This window comes from Lepidochelys olivacea (genome assembly GCF_965140295.1).
Source record: "Lepidochelys olivacea isolate rLepOli2 genome assembly, chromosome: 5".
Taxonomy (NCBI): Eukaryota; Metazoa; Chordata; order Testudines; family Cheloniidae; genus Lepidochelys; species Lepidochelys olivacea.
Window position 1 is genome coordinate 61,990,840 of NC_140415.1, and position 19,480 is coordinate 62,010,319.

The window sequence follows — 19,480 nt, forward strand, 5'->3', positions numbered from 1 at the left end:
CAGAGTGCTCGTGGCGCTGTGGGGGAGAGGCTGTGAGCTAGCCTCCCGGGCCGGGAGCTCAAGGGCCGGGCAGGATATCCTGCTGGCCATAGTTTGCCCACCTCTGCTCTATAGCAACTCTCTTTTATGACAGTTCTCCCCCAGACCCTGGCAGTGTTGTTGTCTTGAAGTTGTACTGCCAGGGAATTCCTCAGCTGTGCTTGCACAAGGAAGTCACCTTGAAGGAGGCAGCCCAATGCATAATGACCTCCATGGAAAAGATAATACAGACAAAACGTAATATATTTTGCTTGTAATCTCTACTCTTTCTGGGGGAGGGGAGTGGACAATGAGAGTTCCCTCTGGTCATCCTGTTCTAGACCATCCAGTTCCTTCTCCCTCCCTTTTAAACCCAGGACCCAGTGCTCAAAAATGACTGAGCTGCACTGTTTAAGCAGAATGTAGAAAATCTTCACAGCCCACATGCCAAACAAGACTTCAGGTCAATTAAATTCACCCTTTTGGGGGTGTACTTTATTCACACAACCTGTCATAGTCTCAAACCCAGTCATCTTCTTTGGTTCTGGTTCATTCATATTACAGTTATCTTTCCTCAGGGTTATTCTCATAGTCACCCATTTTCAGAGTTCTTGGTTATTCACAGTTCATGCTTCTAAATGTATGGTTACAGGAAACATTCCACTCAAACATCCTCCCCAACCTTGGTCCTACTGTAGTCTAGTATGTTGCAAACCCCAGCTCTTCTGTTCAGACCTTCAGTCTCCAAAGGCTACTTTTATGTAAGTGGATTAATGGACACAGTCGAAGCATTGTTTTGGCACTAACTCACTTGACTTTTTATCCAGCATCACTCACTACTAATGAAGGGTGTATTAGGTGACATTGCCAACCACTTTGAGGGCCAAGTGAGAAATGTGGTGCATTTTTAAATTCTCTCCCTTGAGAAGAACTGCCAAGAAAGGGCAACGAGACTTCAAAGAGGAAACTACATCAGTGGTCTTTCAGCTTCCTAAGCCAAAGTTAATTGCAGTGGGGGAAACTGGGAAGTGGGACAAAAGAGAGGAAATTTTTGAGAAAACTACCATTTGGTCTCTCTTGCTGTAAAAGTCTAATATTTATAGTTTATAAAAGCTATTAAAATAGGAGGAAAGATTTTTAGAATTTATTTCATTGCTATAATAGGTATTAAATATTTTTTGGTGTTGTCATATATGTGTATTTCATATATGTTAGGGCTTGATCTTGTGCCTCTGGAAGTCATTGGCAATGCTCCCGTTGACTTCAGTGCAGAGGGTCAGACACTGAAGTTTATAAAAATGGTCCAGCCAATCAGTATGGATATTCACAATTGACTGGTATGAAACGTGTAGTGATATTTATATTTAGTATCTCATATACAGTTTTCTGTTTTTTACTAATTTTGTATTAGTGTTTTTTAAATAATCCAGATTCTGCAGTGGGAGCGTTTTTGTTGATGATTCCATTGGTTATTTTGTGAATGATCATGTTTGAGTGATTCCACGTAATTTGATGTTTTTTCTTTGGATTACATTAGCCAAACTGAGCGGAGAATTTCCTCCTATAGCCAGTTTTATATTTACCTTATTATTTACACTCTCACACCAACTCCCCCCCTCACTCCCCCATGTGTTTAGACCATAATATGTGCAGTGCTATTTGGTAGAAACAGATTCAGTCTAAAATGAAATGAATTGGCAAAAATATGCCTCTTCACACAGGTAAAATATTGCATCTTTTTATTAGACCTAAAAATTGGCCCTTTGAAAATGGGGTTTAACAGCACGTTAGCACTGAAACATGCTTTTAGATTTTCTATAGCTATCAGCCAACTGTTAAAAATACTTTTATACAAGTAAAAGGTTTGAATTGCTTAAGTAGAAAGATTCAGCCTTTCATACTTCATTTTTCTTTTTGCAGCCTTTCCTTAGCGGGGGCTACTCTCATTTATCTTCTCTTACTTGGGTAGGATCTTCATAGTTCAGAAGGCTGTCTTCATACAGATTGGATGGCAGTGAGCTCATTTATTTATTTGTTCTCTCTCTTCCCCCCCCACCCCCCCACGCTGCCACAGAGGAACGCCATGTAATCAGCTCCCTTCCATGCAGTCGAATGTGCTGTTGCTGAAGAGCCTGTGTCTTTCTTTGCTGACCTGGCCACATTATGTTGGTTCTGCAGAAATGTCAAGTCTCTCCATTGTATGAATTATGCCCTTGGGTAGGATTGATGTAAAGAGACGGCTGAGCCTGGGGCTGCCTGCTGCTGAGGATATTTGCTGAATTCACCTACAACAGAAACAGATTCATGGCAAGGGCTTGTCCTGCTACTGTCACATGCAGTTACATTCATTGACTTGCAGGGGCTGAAGGACTGAACAGGAGGTTAGAGCATTGAAAACACACCAAAGCCACTGAATATGTGACAGGAATCGTTGAGGTTACATCTGTGAAGCTACATGTGGAAATGGACAAATAAAAAGCCAAACAAGCTGGTGATTTATAAAGCACTCCTTTCCACTTCTGCTATTGGATTTGAGATCATATATGTAACTCACTGTTGACTCCTGGGGTGTTAGTCTAGTGAAAGAAGAGGCTAGAGAAGGATTAATATTCTTGTTTTGATATGAAAGTATATTCTTAGCCCCCCCATCTCCCCTCTTCACCAGTCTTCGCTAACGGCACTTCTTGTTGTTTTAGGTCTGTTCATGTTGTAGCCTTTGGAAATGAGAGAGATGGATTTCCTGAAGACAATCAGCAATCAAGTCTGATCTGGACCTATCTTGGGAGAAGTGCTCTCATTTCAGCGACTGAAAGCAGTTTGCTGCTGAACTCTGCAAACCATGTTGGAAATCCTGTGTTTACTGAATATCAAGCTTGTGTGTTTGGAAATGTCAGACTGGTGGTACATGACTGTCCCCTTTGGGTAAGCGACTAGTCTGAAACTATGTTCTGCAATCAACATTGTAGCCACTCCTAATTCAGTCCAAATACAGTGGGGGTATTTTTTTTTTTCAAATGATTTTGATGGTCTTAGCTCTTTAGTGGTATTTTAACCAGTCAAAATATTAATTTAAAAAGATTGGAAGTTTACTTCTAATGTTAAAATACAACCACCAAAACAAATACTGACAGTCTCTTGGAGGAACAGGAGTAAAAGACCCTCATGAGCAGGGTCCTAATCTATTGCACCTATATGGAGGTAGTATTTTTCAACTCTGTTCAGTGAAAACTGCATGAAAATAATCCAAAAGAAAACAAAAATGTTTTGTGAAGCTTGAAAATCACTCTTGATCAGAATGTTTTGATACAACAGTTCTTTGAAAATTATTGATTTAAATTTTATGATTGGTCCGTTCTAAGGTACAGTATATGGACTCATTTTCATTTCTAGTGGTTCCTGTTTAATATACTGAATGAGCAAGTGTAGAAAATAAGCTCCTAAATCAAAAGCATTAAAAAAATTGATAGTTTTATAAATTTAGCTTTTGTTAGCAGTTTTTTTTCCCCATTATGTGCAATAATGGACTGATTTCTCTGTTTTTGTGAGATTGTGAGAGAATCCGCACCCTCCTCTATTTTTGTGATTATTTCAGAGCACTATTTATTTTATTTTTTTTAATTGTTTAAATGTTTGTTCCATCTGGTGACTTCATTAGTTTCAATTTAAAAATATTATATGGGGCCTGATACTGCGTTCCTTGCACACCCAAAACTTCTGTTGGAGTCTACAGGAGTTTTGAGTGTAAGAAATGCATGATGAAGCATTGGTAGCTTAAGACCTGGGTTAGTCAGCATTCTGTTCTCTAGTGGTAGCCTGTGTTTTTGATCAATCATTTTGCTTTAATCAAAAAATTCAGATGAAAGAGGATCCAAGTCTGAAAGTCTCTCACCCTTATATGACAGGTTTCAGAGTAACAGCCGTGTTAGTCTGTATTCGCAAAAAGAAAAGGAGGACTTGTGGCACCTTAGAGACTAACCAATTTATTAGAGCATAAGCTTTCGTGAGCTACAGCTCACTTCCTCTGATGCATCTGAGGAAGTGAGCTGTAGCTCACGAAAGCTTATGCTCTAATAAATTGGTTAGTCTCTAAGGTGCCACAAGTCCTCCTTTTCTTTTCACCCTTATATGTGTAGTCCTATTGACTTCAGTGAGACCAGACCTGTGAGTAAGTGCTGCTCAACATAAATAAATGTTGCAGAATTGAACCTTTAATTAAGAGGCTATAGGAGAGTAGTAGGATAAATTGGGAGGCGGGTTGGTGGGTAGATGGAGAATGGTATAAGAAGAACATCCTATTGCCTGGCTTGCAGAGAGTGGTCACACATTCAGGAATTTGTTTTAGTTTTACAATCATATGAATTTTTTGGATGTCTTAATACAACCAAAACTTGAATTCAGAAGACCTTAGGATCGCAGTGACTGAACAGCAGTGGCAGCTTATATTGTTGTCAACCACTTCATGCTTCTGGGAATGCTACCAGTGTAACTTCTACTCTAGTCTTTCCCAGCTGGGGCAGGTGAGAGGTTTCTTAGGGCATGTCTTCACTAGCAACGTTAAAGCAGCAGCGCTTTAATGCGGCCGTGTAGTCACGGCACCATAGCTGGGAGAGAGCTCTTCCAGCGCTCTAAAAAAACCCACTTCCACGAGGGGAGTAGCTACCAGCGCTGGGAGCACAGTCTATACTGCCACTTTACAGTGCTGAAACTTGCAGCGCTCAGAGGTGTGTGTGTTTTTTTTTCACACCCTGAGTGAGAAAGTTGCAGTGCTGTAAAGTGCTAGTATAGACAAGCCCTTTGTGAACTGTGGAGAACAGTAGGATGAGCATTTTTTGCTTACGCTTGAGGCTGTCTCTGGTTATTTGTGGTTTTTTCAAGGGTGGATCCCTTAGGGACTTCTGTCTTCTGCAGGCTGAAGGTTCTAGGTATATTTGGTGACACTGCCACTTCAATGCCACATGTCTATGGTGGTTGAGAGTTTGCAGTTACTCCTGCTGGCGGTTGGAGATTTGGCAGATTTAGTGAGTGAACAGTTCTAAAGAATCTGCTCACATGCCTTTATGACTAAGACTAGACATAAAAGGGCCATTGTCAGGCATAAGACAGATGGTTGAGATTTGTGATTTGTTCAGCTGGTCTTGTCTGCCACATGTCTTATCTCAGTGGCCTGGAGAGATTGTAAATGGTTGTGCTAACTATTGGCTGATGTTTAATGTTTGGTTGTCACTAATAAGACTGCAGCCATCTGTAGTTTCTTTTTGGAAAATGCACCTGATCTTATCTATATTAGTGAATATCTACTTTAATGTTACAGCAAAAAAGAAAAGGAGGACTTGTGGCACCTTAGAGACTAACACATTTATTTGAGCATAAGCTTTCATGAGCTACAGCTCACTCCATCGGGTTGCATCCAATGAAGTGAGCTGTAGCTCATGAAAGCTTATGCTCAAATAAATGTGTTAGTCTCTAAGGTGCCACAAGTCCTCCTTTTCTTTTTACGGGTACAGACTAACACAGCTGCTACTCTGAAACCTTTAATGTTACAGCTGTGTCTGTATTAGCTCTGTTTGTGGCATCTGAATATGCAGTCCAGCATAATTTAGAGAAAAGGGGTTGGCTGTGTGTTTTGTGACTGATCTCAGGTGTGAGACACCTTGTCTCCATATTGAGCTGCATTTATCCTAAATGATCCACAGCTGTGCGGGTAAATTGTTGAACAAAAATAAATATGGGATTCTGGTGCCAACTTATAGGAAGTTTTCCTTGCACAAGATTATTGCAGAACTCTGCATGATTGCCGGTCTCTAGTTGGGATGGCCAAGAACTGGAATGTCAACAGTGTTGCTACCTAAGGTGGGCGAGAGGTGCATGTGAGGAACTATATAGGAGTTTATACAAATATCTGCCAATGCTATATTTAGGTCAAGTCAGTGCTAATAGTTTCACTTACTTGAACATAGCAGTTAATTCACAAACTAATTTAACAATTTTAAAACCAAATATATATTTGAGGTTATCAAAATACATTCCAGTTAGAATTAAAGCAGTCACAACTGTATGTTGTAGTGATTTTTCTCTTTCATCTGTTCCTACTTCTTAACTTCTGTTTTCTCTTGTTGCCTTTTCTCTCCTTCCTTCCCTTTTATTACTCTTCTCTCCATTTTCAATTCTGTCATTCCCACAACCTCCCTTCACAGATCATACTGCTTCTTTTTCCTTTCCATTCCTTCTGAGCCCTCTGTTCTGCCTTTTTCTATCTTTCTTCCCTCCCTCCACCTCAGGGATGAGCAACTAGTGCAGAGGTGGGCAAACTATGGCCCACAGGCCGGGACCGTCCTGCCCCGCCCTTGAGCTGCCTGCCCCCTCCCCGGCTGTCCCCCTGCCCCGCAGCTTCAGCACACTGCGCCCCCAGCGCTCTGGCCCACTGCTCTTACTGGGTAGCACTGGTGGCGTGGCTGGCTCCGGCCGGGCAGCTGCAAGCTCCTGCAGCTCTGAGCAGCATGGTAAGGGGGCAGGGAGCGGGGAGGTTGGATAAGGGGCAGGGGATCCCGGGGGCGGTTGAATGGGGCAGAGGTTCATGCAGGGGCAGTCAGCGGACGGGAAATGGGGGTTGGATAGGGGTGGGAGTCCCAGGGGGCGTTTTGGGGGCGGGGGTGTGGATAGGGGTCGGGGCAGTCAGGGGACAGGGAGCAGGGGGGTGGGATCCTGGGGGTAGTTAGGGGTTGGGGTCCCGGGAGGAGGTGGTCAGAGGGCAAGGAGCAGGGAGGGTTGATGGGTGGGAGGTTCTGAGGGGGGCAGTCAGGATGTGGCGGGCCAGGCTGTTTGGGGAGGCACAGCCTTCCCTACCTGGCCCTCCATACAGTTTTGCAATGCTGATGTGGCCCTCAGGCCAAAATGTTTGCCCACCCCTGAACTAGTGGCTTGGGGAACATTCCTGGCCTGCCAGATCATTTTATTTGTCCTGCCCATAGGTGGGGTCACAGCCTGAGAATTTTTTTTTTTTTTCAATTGAGCTGGGTTGCTGAGGGGCATGTCTTTTAGTAAAGTTGCTGCTGCCTCAGACCACTTTTCTTCCCCATCAGCACAGGCACTGATTCAGACCACACCACCCAGCTCCAGTTACTGCCTCCTCAGTGGCTGGCTGAGTGGGAGGTAAGAAACACAGGTTCTGGCCAGGCCCCTCTCCCCCCCACAAAGCAGTGGGTGGATGAGGGTAGGGTTCACCTCTATCAACAGAGAGGAAGTAACTAGAGCTAGGTGGCATGGGATGGAGCCATAGTCTGCGACTCTGGGAATTGGAGTGAAGCCCAGGATTGGGAGCAGGAGCCCATGCTCTGGGTTGCAATGCCTGTGTCAGGGTTCACTCTGAACTCTGGGGTACAGATGTGAGGACCCGCATGAAAGATTCCCTAAGCTTATTTCTACCAGCTTAGGTTAAAAACTTCCCCAAGGCACAACTCCTTCCTTGTCCTTGGATGGTACTGCTGCCACCAGCAAGTGAGCTAGACAAAGATTCAGGAAAAGGACCACTTGGGGTTCCTGTTCCCCAAAATATCCCCCAAGCCCCTTCACACCCTTTCCTGGGGAGGCTTGAGAATCTTATACCAACCAAATAGGTAAACAGGGTGAGCACAGACCAGACCCTTAGGTTTTTAGGACACTAAAAACCCATAAGGTTCTTAAAAGCAGAACTTTAAAGAATAAAAGTAAAAGAAGCACCTCTATAAAATCAGGATGGAAGGTAATTTTACAGGGTAATAAGATTTAAAACAAAGAGGATTCCCCTCTAGGCAAAACTTCAAAGTTACAAAAAACAGGAATAAACCTCTCTCTTAGCATAGGGAAAATAATGTATTTCCTTACATTACAAAAATTGTAAGTAAAGCAGATTCTTATTTCTGGTAGGGTTTTAGGAGAGGTGTGTGGGTTTTTTTTTTTTTTCTGCCTTGGTCCTCTCTGTCCCAGAGAGAACAACAAAAGGCACAAAAACAAAACAGATTTGAAAGGATCTTCTTCCCTTATTGGTCCTTTTGGTCAGGTGCCAACCAGGTTATTTGAGCTTCTTAACCCCTTACAGGTAAAGGAGGGATTTTATGGTACCCTTACCTGTATGTTTATGACAGCCTGTCATTGGTCCAACCATGTATCGGTCACTCATGGTGGAGCAGGGCTCTGCCCCACACCCCTTGGCTCTGGTTACTGCTTTCCCAGTGGCTACCCTCTTGTAACGGACCTGACCATGTGTATATCTGGCTTTGATTTGCCATGCTGCTCATGGGCCCTTCTGAACAGGTTTTGAATCAGCCAGGGTAACGTGCAGCCAGCTTTCACACCTGGGGCCAAAGAAGGGATCCCATGTGAAGCTGTGGCCAAAGACAATGTGTCTCAATGCTGACAGCCATCCTCTGATCATATTTGATGGTCGTCTGAGGGCTCTGAACTTTGCTGATGAGACTGCCACACATTTGGCTTGGCAAGCTCTTCGTCTGATAAGAACATAATTGGCTGCCAGCTCCCACAATATGATTGTGCCCAGCCCCATTGTCTGCTTTGCTGAGGGGCGGGGAGCATTTCTGCCAGTGAGGAGACAATAACCAGAGCTGGGTGGCACAGTGGCAAATCTCCTTCCCTTTTGACATGAAAGAGAATGGCGTGAAAGAAAATGGCCAGGCAGTGGAGAAAAAACATTAAGAATGTTTTACTTTGTTGTTTTCATTTATTAATCCCCTGCTCTTCAGCACATTGAAAAAAGGTTAGTGAAAGATTTATGTGTAAACTGTTGGGTTTTGGGTTTTTTTTTTTTTTTTTAATTTGAAGGTTGTGCTCTGAAGGGTTTTTATATTTTAAGAACGCTTTGGTTTTACACTGTCAATACACAATCAATTGTATGTTTACACGTATACTATACCAAACATTTCGGATTTATAAGATATGTAGATTCTTTTAATTTAAAAAAAAAAAAAAGTGTGGCCTGCCAAAGAGTTTTAGTGGATTTTGTGGCCCTCTGCTACCTTAAAGTTGCCTATCCTTGCCTTATTTTCTGCTCCTTGCTTTCCTTGCTCCTTTGCTTTGTGGCTTATTTCATCCCTGGCTTTGTTTGGTTCCACCTTCCTGTGGTTCTCTGGTTTCCTCTCCTGCCTGATACTGTTTAGAGTGTTGGGAGATCTTCTTTGCTGGTCTCATATTCCTGGGACCACTTTTGAAGTTCTCCAGCTTAGTGATCCTTAGGCTAACTGTGAGATTAAACTGGTTGGTACATAAGATAGGAAATAAGATATGAGAACTATTCCCCTGTTCTCAGTAGATTAGTATCCAGGATGACAATCTCTGAAGAGAGGGCATGGATAGATAAAATGTCATATAGACAACTGCCCGCTTATTCACCTAGAGATGACCCTTATAGGTCACCAATGAGGAACATTGGTGCAGAAGCTCATTATGCTGCTGCCTACCCTGTTTGGTTTTTTGGGGGGTGGGAGGGGGAAGGGAAGGGAGTGGAGATAAAACAGACTTCCCTCTTCAGACTGGCAATCTAGAATCCTTTAACTTACTACTAAAAATGGAAATAAAAGAATAGATTGCCAATCAAAAGCAACACTGCAAAACAGGTATTGGCAGTATAGGACACTGCAGACAGGAGAACAGGAATCTTGAACAGCCATCTGAACAGGAATTCTGATTAGCTCCTCTGTCTTAAGAGGAAAGTGTTGCAAACGGTGTTCGAGACTACTATGGCCCAACTGCTCTCCGCTTCTCTGGTCTCAGTGCTTGTCTACATGGGGACACTCAGGAAGGTTAAAGCAAAGGGATACTTAGGGTTTGTCTACAGTTACGGCACTGTAGTGGCGCAGCTGCACTGTTGCAGCTGTGCTGCTATAGAGCTTAGTGAAGACACTACCTCTGCCGATGAGAGCGCGTCTCCCATCAACTTAGGTAATTCACCTCCCCAACAGGTGGTAGCTATGTCGACAGGAGAAGCTCTCCTGTTGACATTGTGCTGTCTACACTAGGGGTTAGGTCAATATAACTACATTGCTTAGGGGCGTGGAAAATCTACACCTCTGAGTGATGTTGTATTGACTTAAGCTTGTAGAATAGACCAGGACTCAGGAAAAGTAAGGTGAATTAACTAAAACAATGAAGTTAATATGTACAAGTTAAAGCACATCTAACCCTTCAAGGTAGACGTTCTCATTCAGAAGTAAAATGGCCTTAGTTCTCTATAGCATGGTAAATAAAGGCCACTTTACCTCTGAAATGAGAGCATCCACGCAGGATTTAATGTTTTAATTTATGCATGTTTACTTTGCAGCTTTAGTTAATTCTCCTTAATTTTCCTGAGTGTCCCTGTGTAGATAGGCCTTCAGAGAAGAGGTTTTCTTTAGCTGTAATTAATTAGAATCATGAAACAACTCTAGTGTGTATACCTTGTTATGATAAGTGTCAGTGATAAATCAGTAACCATAGTTACTTCTTGTAACCAGAACTAGAGATCGTATGTACAGTTATTATATAGTCTATAAACTGCAAACTCTTAATAGGTAGCTTGTTAGTCAATACACCAGAATCTTTTGTGCAGGCTTTTTAATAGAAATATACAGTGTAAATTTTTAAAATTTGCCTTGAAAGTTCTATAAGTACGCAGCAAAGTGTTTGTGTATCCACCCAAAAAGATCCTACAGTACTTTAACAATATCATAGAAATTACTGCATACTTTTACAATTGAAGCTGATGGCACTGCTTTATTTCCTTAGTAATACAATTTTGAAGTTAAATGATTGAAAGAGCAACGTATATTTCTGCATGCAGTGCTTATTAAAAATACTGTGAGTTTGAACTGCTGTTCTTTCTTAGGATTTGAGGCATTCATAAGCTTACTATTAGTGCAAAAATTGTTTCCCAGACAAGAAAATTATACAGAGCAATTACAAAACACAAACCCACTCTTCTATTTGTTGCATCTCGTCAGTTCAAAAACGTAATTTATCTATTTTTTTGTGTGCAAGAATATTTGTATAGACACTCTCTTGCCTATAATAATAATAATAAAAGACTCTTGATGCATTTTTTTTTCCCCTCTGTAGGACATTTTTGACAGTGACTGGTACACCTCTCAAAATCTTATTGGAGGAGCTGATATCATTGTGATTAAATACTCTGTAAATGACAAATCTTCATTTCAAGAAGTAAAGGACAGTTATGTTCCAATGATAAAAAGAGCATTAAATCATTGTTCAATTCCAGTCATAATTTCCGCTGTTGGCGCAAGAAAAAGCGGTATGTATTAAATCTCCTATTACAAACAGCTGAAATATTACCTTGAAGTTAGATGTTGGGTAAATCACAATGAAATCTGATTACATCTTCAGTCCAGTCATGGTAAAAAGTTTTTGTTTTCTTCAGAGTTTGTCCCATTGACAAAAAGATGTGATGTGTTAAGGTGTTGTAGATTGACACTGATTAATTTTAATATCAATATTATGCGTTTTTAAATTGTTCTTGAATAAAGACAATGAAAATTAATGATATGCTTTGATCTCTCTCAAATAACACTCCTGTATGGCTCATAATCTTCAGGAATTAAACCAGGAGCTCTGGATCTGCTTTTGGAGCTAAAAGTCTGTTAGCTTGGAGGGACTAAGAACTACAGTGTGTTACGGTGCGTGACACTGGGACAGGAGGGCTAACCCCTCTGACTACAAAGTGGGGAGAGATCAAGACTGTACTCAAGATCTTGTGGAGCCTCTAGACATCAGTTTTGATTTAAACACATAACTGTAGTGTGCTCTATATTCCAGAGCAGTGGTTCTCAACCTATTTACCATTGTGGACTGCATATGCAGCTCTCTGTGTTATGTGGGCCGCATCCACATTCATATATATAAAAATACCTGTACATCTTCTTTCTTTTCTTTTTTTTTTTTTAAAGTTTTTAGTATGTGTTATGGCAGCCATATAATGCAGAGACAGGATGCCCTGTCCAGGGCAGAATGCCTTCCCCTCCCCAGCGATGGCCCCCCTCCAGCATTCAGTCCCCCACTGCCCCAGATAAACCCAGCCCTTCACCTAGGGATTGCCCTCCAGACCCTCCCCCACCCAGGGACTGTGCCCCAATATCTAGCCCCCATCCAGGGACTGCCACCAGTCCCCCAACCTAGAGTCTCTCCCCCGTGCATTGGCCACACACCTCTCCCTGCACCCCCTCAAGTCGTCCCGCCCCCCCCCCGTCTCCCACTTCCCCCACCCACTGGTCTCCTGCCTCTTCAGGTGGGTCAGCTGTGCAGCCCATGCTGTCTGTCTGCTGCCGTGGTCCTAGTACCGGGGAGCCTGCTCCAGCCAGGGTCACTGGACCTGCGAGTGTGTGGGATAAGGTGGGTGCCAAGCACCCTGGTCTCTTGCTAATGCCTCTGGGCCCAATCCTGCAAGGGGAGCTGATGCCTCAGGGCCAGATGGTGTGCTGCCCCATTTTTGCACCCTCCTGCCCTGCCCTAATTATGGCCCTGAGGATGTCACATGGGCCGCAGCTGTGTGCTGGTTGGGCCGCAGGTTGAGAATCACTGTTTCAGAGTTCCCATGTACCAATATAAAAAAAATAAAAACTAGTATAGTGTTTAAAAAGGGAAAAAAGGCACATCGGGTACCAGAATAATTTTAGTAAAATAGTTTTAACATAATACAGAATATTTCACTGTGATTAAAAATTGCAGTCATGGTGTGTAAACTTCTCAAAATTCTCAAACTAAGCAGAATTAAATGTGGCCTGTAATGGACTGGGAGACCTCCAGTGATCACACGTTACTGCATTTGTTATGTGTGGTACTGTGTTGGTTCTGCCTACACTAAGAAAATTTCTTTTCTTTTGGCTTTTTAAAATTTGTTTGATGATGATAGTTTGATGTTTTTCATTCTTTATTCTATACTTCTTCCAAGCATTGTGGTATTGCTGATTTTTTTTTTTATTTTTTTTTTTACACTTTAAAAGTCAGACCAGGACTTATTAAAGAAATCTGCATCTGTTTTACTTAGGGCAGCATTTTAAATTTGACATGGTATTAATTAAAAAAAGGGATATATGAACTGGGTATTCTCGGAGGCAGATCGTATAAGCAGATTTCTGTCCAATGTCGATACTGTTTAAACAATCAAACCAAAAGAACTTTATTTTATAATATAACTTCTGTGGAGATATTACCCAAGTAGGCCTTGGCAAAATTGAATGTATCTCTCTTCAGTGAACCAAAAAGAGCTGCTATTCTGTATTTAAAACCTTATGAACAGTTTTGTAGTTCATTGACCTGGTAAAACATGAGAGCTTGAGTAATGTAGGTGGATGATAAATCTTCCAGTTGTTCCAGAGTAACAGTCGTTTTAGTCTGTATTCGCAAAAAGAAAAGGAGTACTTGTGGCACCTTAGAGACTAACCAATTTATTTGAGCATAAGCTTTCGTGAGCTACAGCTCACTTCATTGGATGCATCTGATGAAGTGAGCTGTAGCTCACGAAAGCTTATGCTCAAATAAATTGGTTAGTCTCTAAGGTGCCACAAGTACTCCTTTTCTTCTTCCAGTTGTTGTTGTCCGATATGAAGTGAGGGTTAATTTAACTAACTATATGTTTGGCTAAGCCAATTCTTTTACTTTTTACTTTTTCCTATAAATTTGTTTAATAACATATGCATCACTTCAAATGACCCTGAACCTTTGTATCTTTTTTTTTTTCTTCTTCTTGATAGTGAAAATAAGCTTTGGAAATAATTTTATTGGGAGAGTAGGCAATATTTTGTTAAGTTTAGGCTTGGATCCTGTATTGTGATCTGTTTGAGCAGACTGCTGTGCCACACAGAGCCTCTCTGATGTTAGTAGGCCCTACTTATAGAGCCCTACTAACTTCAGAGGGGCTCTGTGTAGGCACAGCTATCTGCTCAAACAGATCACAATACAGAACTGGGACTCAAATAGGTATGGAGCAAAAAAAATTGTTGGCATAATTTGCTTCTTGCTGAGGTGGTTGGACAGTGTTTGGGTTGTGAGATGTATACATTATGAAAGAACATGTTTATAGATGGACAGAAGTTTTTTCTATTGTCTGTTAAAGCGAAGCCACCGTGACTCATGCAAAAATAATTGTTCCTTCCTCAATTAACCAGTGGTTCCAGGGAAATAAAGTACAAGGTTCTGAACCAGGAGGGCAAACTTTTTTTTTGTCCTGAGGGTCACGTCAGGTTTTGGAAATTGTATGGAGGGAGTGGTTAGGGGAGGCTGTGCCTCCCTAAACAGCCAGGCATGGCCCGGCCTCTGCCTCATTTCCCCCCCCCCCCCCGACTCCCTGTCCCCAGCCACCCCATCCAACCCCCCCTCCTTCCTGACTGGCCCCTGGGACCCCTGCCCCCATTCAACCCCCCACTCCCTGCCCTCTGACCACCCCCAAACTCCCCTCTCTATTCAGCCCCCGCTCCCTGTCCCCTTACTGTGCTGCCTGGAGCACCGGTGGCTGGCGGCGCTAAGCCGCACTGCCTGGCTGGAGCCTGCCGTGCCACCGCACAGCACAGAGCACCGGGTCAGGCTGGGCTCTGCAGTTGCGCTGCCCCAGGAGATCCTAGCCCCGCTGCCCCAGGGTGGCAGGTTTGTAGAAATCTTGATGGTGCCCAAACTCTGCCTCTACCTGCCTAAGGCTCTGGGAGGGAGTTTGGGTGGGGCAGAGGAGGTCTGGGGTGCAGGCTCTGAGAAGGAGTTTGGGTGCAGAAGGGGTGAGAGGTTGGGCTCTGGGAGGGAGTTTGTGTGGGGGAGGGGGTCTGGGGTGCAGGCTCTGAGATGGAGTTGGGGTGCTGGGTTCAGGCTCTGGGCTGGGGCAGGGGGTGGTGGTGCTGGAGGGGGTGAGCAGTGCAGGCTCTGGGATGGAGTTTGGATGTAGGCTCTGGGCTGGGGCAAGGGGTGGGGGTGCGGGAGGGGGTGAGGGCTCCGGGAGGGAGTTTGGGGGAAGGAGAGGGTGTGTGGGAAGGGGGTGGAGGTGCAGGTTCTAGGATGGAGTTTGGGTGCAGGCTCTGGGCTGGGGCAGGGGGTGAGGGGTGCAGGCTCTGGGAGGGAGGGGATGCAGGGGTAAGGGCTGTGTGGGGTGTGGCAGGGGTTTGGGATGAGGGGTTTGGGGTGTGGGAGGGGGCTCAGGGCTAGGGCAAAGGGGTGGGGTGAGAGCTGTGGGGTGGGGCTGGGGATGAGGGGTTCATGATGCAGGAGGGGGCTCGGGGCAGAGGGTTAGGGCGTGGGGGGATGAGGGCTGGGGATGAGGGGTTTGGGGTGTGGGAGGGGCTCAGGGCTAGGGCAGAGGCTAGGGGTAAGTGGGGGTGAGGGCTCTGGCTGGGGGTGCAGGATCTGGGGTGGGGTGGGGCTGAGGCCTTTGGGGTGCAGGCAGGCTGCCCCGGGGCTGGGGCCAGAGAGGAGGACTCCCCCCAGTCCTCTCCCCACCGGCAGCAATGAGCTCTGGGGGGAAGGGCTCCTCTTCTCTGCCCCAGCAGCACACTCACCACTGTCACTGCACGTTGTCCTAGGGCCCCTCTCAGGTCTAGGAAGCCCCCTCACTTCCCCTGTGGGGGGGAGGGGGGGCTGCCATCACATGTGCGCCTCCTCCACTGCTGCTGCTCCTCACTGTAGCTTCACTGGGGGTGAGGGATGGGGCTGCCCCTTGCCCAGGATGGGGCAGGAGTGGTGACTGCGGGCAGGGGGGTCCCCTGTGCTGGTGGAGCATCCCACCGGAAAAGGGAAGGGTCCGAGGCAGAAGGGCAGGGTCAGGGTCAGCCTGCCCTGCCACTAGGGATGGGGGACACTAGGGCCCTGCGGCGGCAGTTGATGCCGGGAGCCTGCAGAGCAGAGTCAGTGTGGAGCTGCAGGGGAGAGGCAGGGATGGTCTGGGGGCCAGGGGACACTTGCAGGAGGTGCGGGGGTGAGAGGGTGGCAGGCAGGGCCAGGGGACAGACCTGGCCCCAAACATTGGTGGAGCCCAGACCCTGAATATTGCTGAAGCTTGGGCACCATGGGCCCATACAACTTGCCAGCCCTGCTGTCGCCTAGAGCATTGTGCCAGCCGGCTGGCGCTGTGAGCTGAGGCTGCAGGGGAGGGGGAGTAGTGGAGGAGGGGCCGGGGCTGAGGGGCCGGGGCTCAGGTGCCGGGCACGAGGGTCCTGCGGACCGAATGTGGCCTACAGGCTGAAGTTTGCCCACCTCTGTTCTGAACAGACTGTCACACAGGACACAATCATGACTCACTATATAAACTTGCACAGGGAAGTAAAGGGACCATAAAGGTAATGCTCCCCCTTACCTCTTTGCACATGTTTCCTGCATCCCCAGGCACACTGCAGGGGACAGAACAGTCTCTATGAGGCTGCTGCTTCTCTCCCACATATAACTGGAATCATGTAATTACTTCCATAGCACATGGGGGCTAATTTAGATTTGCACAAGCATCTTTAATGCTGATGATTCCTATCTTTTCAGTGCTTGATTTCACAACCTTCACATTCTTTTAGTGTGGTGGGGTTTTTTTGTTGTTGTTGTTGGGTTTTTTTATGTTAAATTCAGTCTGTGTCAGATAGTTAATATTCTGACTTGCAAGAAAATGTTTGATTTCGTAATGTACCAGTATTGGAGACACAAGGTGGGATAAAGAACATCTTTTATTGGAGCAACTTCTGTTGGTAAGAGAGAGAAGCTTTCAAAAGCTTTTCTATCTCTCCAGCAAAGGTTGGTCTAATAAAAGATATTGCCCTACCCACCTTGTTTCTCTAATATCCTGGGACTGACACAGCTACAACAACACTGCATGTACCAGTATTAATTAGTTAACTCTTTGATTTGTTGCTTACTATATATGTTCTTTAAGAAAAATGTTAATAAATTGGAGATAGTCAAGGGGGGCAACAACAATTATAAAAAATTTAGAAAATGGGGGCTATGAGGAAAGGTTGAAAGAACTGGCTGGGCATGTTTAGTCTGGAGAAGAGAAGGTTGATGGGGGGTCATGATAAACCGTCTTCACATGTGTACAATTGTTATATAGAGGATGGTGATGGATTGTTTTCCATGCCCACCAAGAATAGGAGAAGCAGTAATCAGCTTAGTTTGCAGTAAGGGGGATTTAGGTTTCATGTTAGGAAAAGTTTCTAACTACAAGAATAGTTAAGCACTGGAACAGGTTACATAGAGAGGTTGTGGAATCCCTGTCATTGGAGGTTTTTAAGAACAGGTTAGACAAACACCTCTCGGGTATGGTATAGGTATACTCACTCCTGTCTCAGCAAGGGGGATGGACTAGAATTGATCTCTTGAGGTCCTTTCCAGCCCTACATTCTGTGATTCTATGATATAATGTATATCTTCACTAGTATTTACAAGCCAATGTGTAGTGGACTATTTAATTAAAATGTCTTCTATAAATCTTTTGTTTTCTCAGAAGTACCTTGTACTTGTCCACTGTGCAGTTCAGACAGAGGGAGCTGTGTTACTGCTTCTGAAGGGATTCAACTCGCTAAAGAACTAGGAGCTACTTACCTTGAATTGCACAGTCTCAGTGATTTCTATATAGGAAAATATTTTGGAGGAGTGGTAAGTGAGAAACTGTACTAAGCATGAAGATTTTATCTTTGCTCTGCTATCTCTCTAAAGCCAAATTTTGGCTTTAATTTAAAACAGTGTGTACTGTGTAAATGAGAATTGGATAACTGGGACAGTGACTCTGGGGCCTTATCTACACAACTTTTTTATCTAAAATTTTCCACTGGTGGTGCATTTTCCCCAGTTTTAGCAATATTGGGAGTACTAGAACTCCCTCTGTTGCAATCAACTTCAGGAAGTTTTTTGGCAAACTCAAGGAACAGATCTTTTTCCTAGTCATATAATCTACTGTCCTGTCATTTTAATAATATGCTCCAAATTACTCAAGATGCTTAGGTGGGATGTTTGGTGTTAATTGCTCCATTGCTTACAGTTGTGTTCTACTTGTAAATGAGCATGTTATTGTGTTTGAATTTTAATGTATGCCTGAAATTTTTTTGTTTTCAGTCTTTAAACAGTTTAGAGTCTCCAGCAGTCTGTCCAGTCAGTTAAAATAAAGTTGAGCTCATTTCTTTTGCCTGAAAATGCAAAACAAGGGGAAGGAGAGTGATGAAAAAAATAAACCATGAACATTTTTATTACAAGTTAAACGTACATTTGTTGAGGCAAGGACTTTGGCCAGGTCTGCACTACAAAGTTTTGTCAGCATCGCTGTGTCTGTCAGGGTTGTGAAAAAAACACATAGGTATGTGGTCATAAACCCAAGTGTAGATGTAGCTGTACCACAGAAGAGTGCTTCTGTGAACGTAGCTAAGTAGAGAGACAACATGGGTTAGGTAATGTCTTTTATTGGACTGCTCGTGAGAGAGACAAGCTTTCAAGCTTACACAGAGCTCTTCTTCAGGTCTAGGAAATGTACAAAGTGTCACAGCTAAATACAAAGTGGAAAAGATTGATTAGAATAAATAGTCAACACACATTTTGAAGGGACCATTCAAGGTGAAGTGGACTGTTAACACCTCTCCAGTCATAGGGGAAAAAATGGGTGGGTGTGGGGGAAAAGGTTGGCGTTAACACCTTCAAAAGACAGGCCTGGGAGCTTAAATTCATAACTTTTGTATGCATAACTTTGCATACAAAAGATCATGGACTAGATAGAGACAATGAATTTATGGCTTGTTACAACAATCTGTAACCCATTTAAACCCTCCACCCAGTTTCCCCGCCTCCCCTCTCCTCCTCCTTATGACTGGAGAGTTAACTGGGCACTTCATTTTGAAGGACCCTTGAAATGTGTGTTTAGCAAAAGTAGTTACAATCTGGTCTACCTTGTATTTAGGTGTGACGCTCTATACATTTCCCAGACCTCAGTGTAAGCTTGAAATGTCTCTTTCTCCAACAGAAGTTGGTCCAATAAAAGATCTGACCTCACTCACCTTGTCTCTTTAATATTCAGCAGGGACCAACACGGCTGCAACAGCACTACATACAGCACTGCTAATGTCCTTCAAGAAGGTGGTGTTACTATGCTGGCAGAACTCCTCCTACTGTTGTCATGCTGCATCTGTGCTAGGAGGCTGTGCTGTTATAGCTGTACTGGCAAAGCATTTGTAATGTGGAAAAATACTTTCTTTGTGTTTTTTATATCCGTATAGGTAAAGTGGTACAGCCTCCCTCCCTGACTGTGGATGAGTTACACTGGTATTAAAGGTGCCTTAAAACTGTTTTCACAGTTGGGGTTGTACCAGTATAACTATTTAGGTTTAAAAAAAAAAAAGTTCTTCTTTGAATGATGTCCCTTTTGGGTGCTCCACTGTAGGTGTGTCAGTGTCCCCTGTCTGGGATTAGAGATCTTCATTAGCAATGCTGGTTGGACCACACGTGCGCACCTCCCCATCGCGCACCTCCCCATCTCGCACCG

General features: G+C 44.2%; 1 protein-coding gene across 9 annotated transcripts in view; it reads left to right on the forward strand.

Moving 5' to 3' along the window:
- The window catches only part of RHOBTB3 (Rho related BTB domain containing 3), a 76,320-nt gene that overhangs the window by 4,781 nt on the left and 52,059 nt on the right, over positions 1 to 19,480 (forward strand). For all 9 annotated transcript variants that reach the window (XM_084628227.1, XM_084628226.1, XM_084628228.1 and 6 more), the window contains exons 3-5: positions 2,715 to 2,940; positions 11,101 to 11,293; positions 17,459 to 17,610. In XM_084628227.1, coding sequence (XP_084484353.1) covers positions 2,715 to 2,940; positions 11,101 to 11,293; positions 17,459 to 17,610 — 571 coding nt within the window. The remainder of the gene's footprint in view (positions 1 to 2,714; positions 2,941 to 11,100; positions 11,294 to 17,458; positions 17,611 to 19,480) is intronic.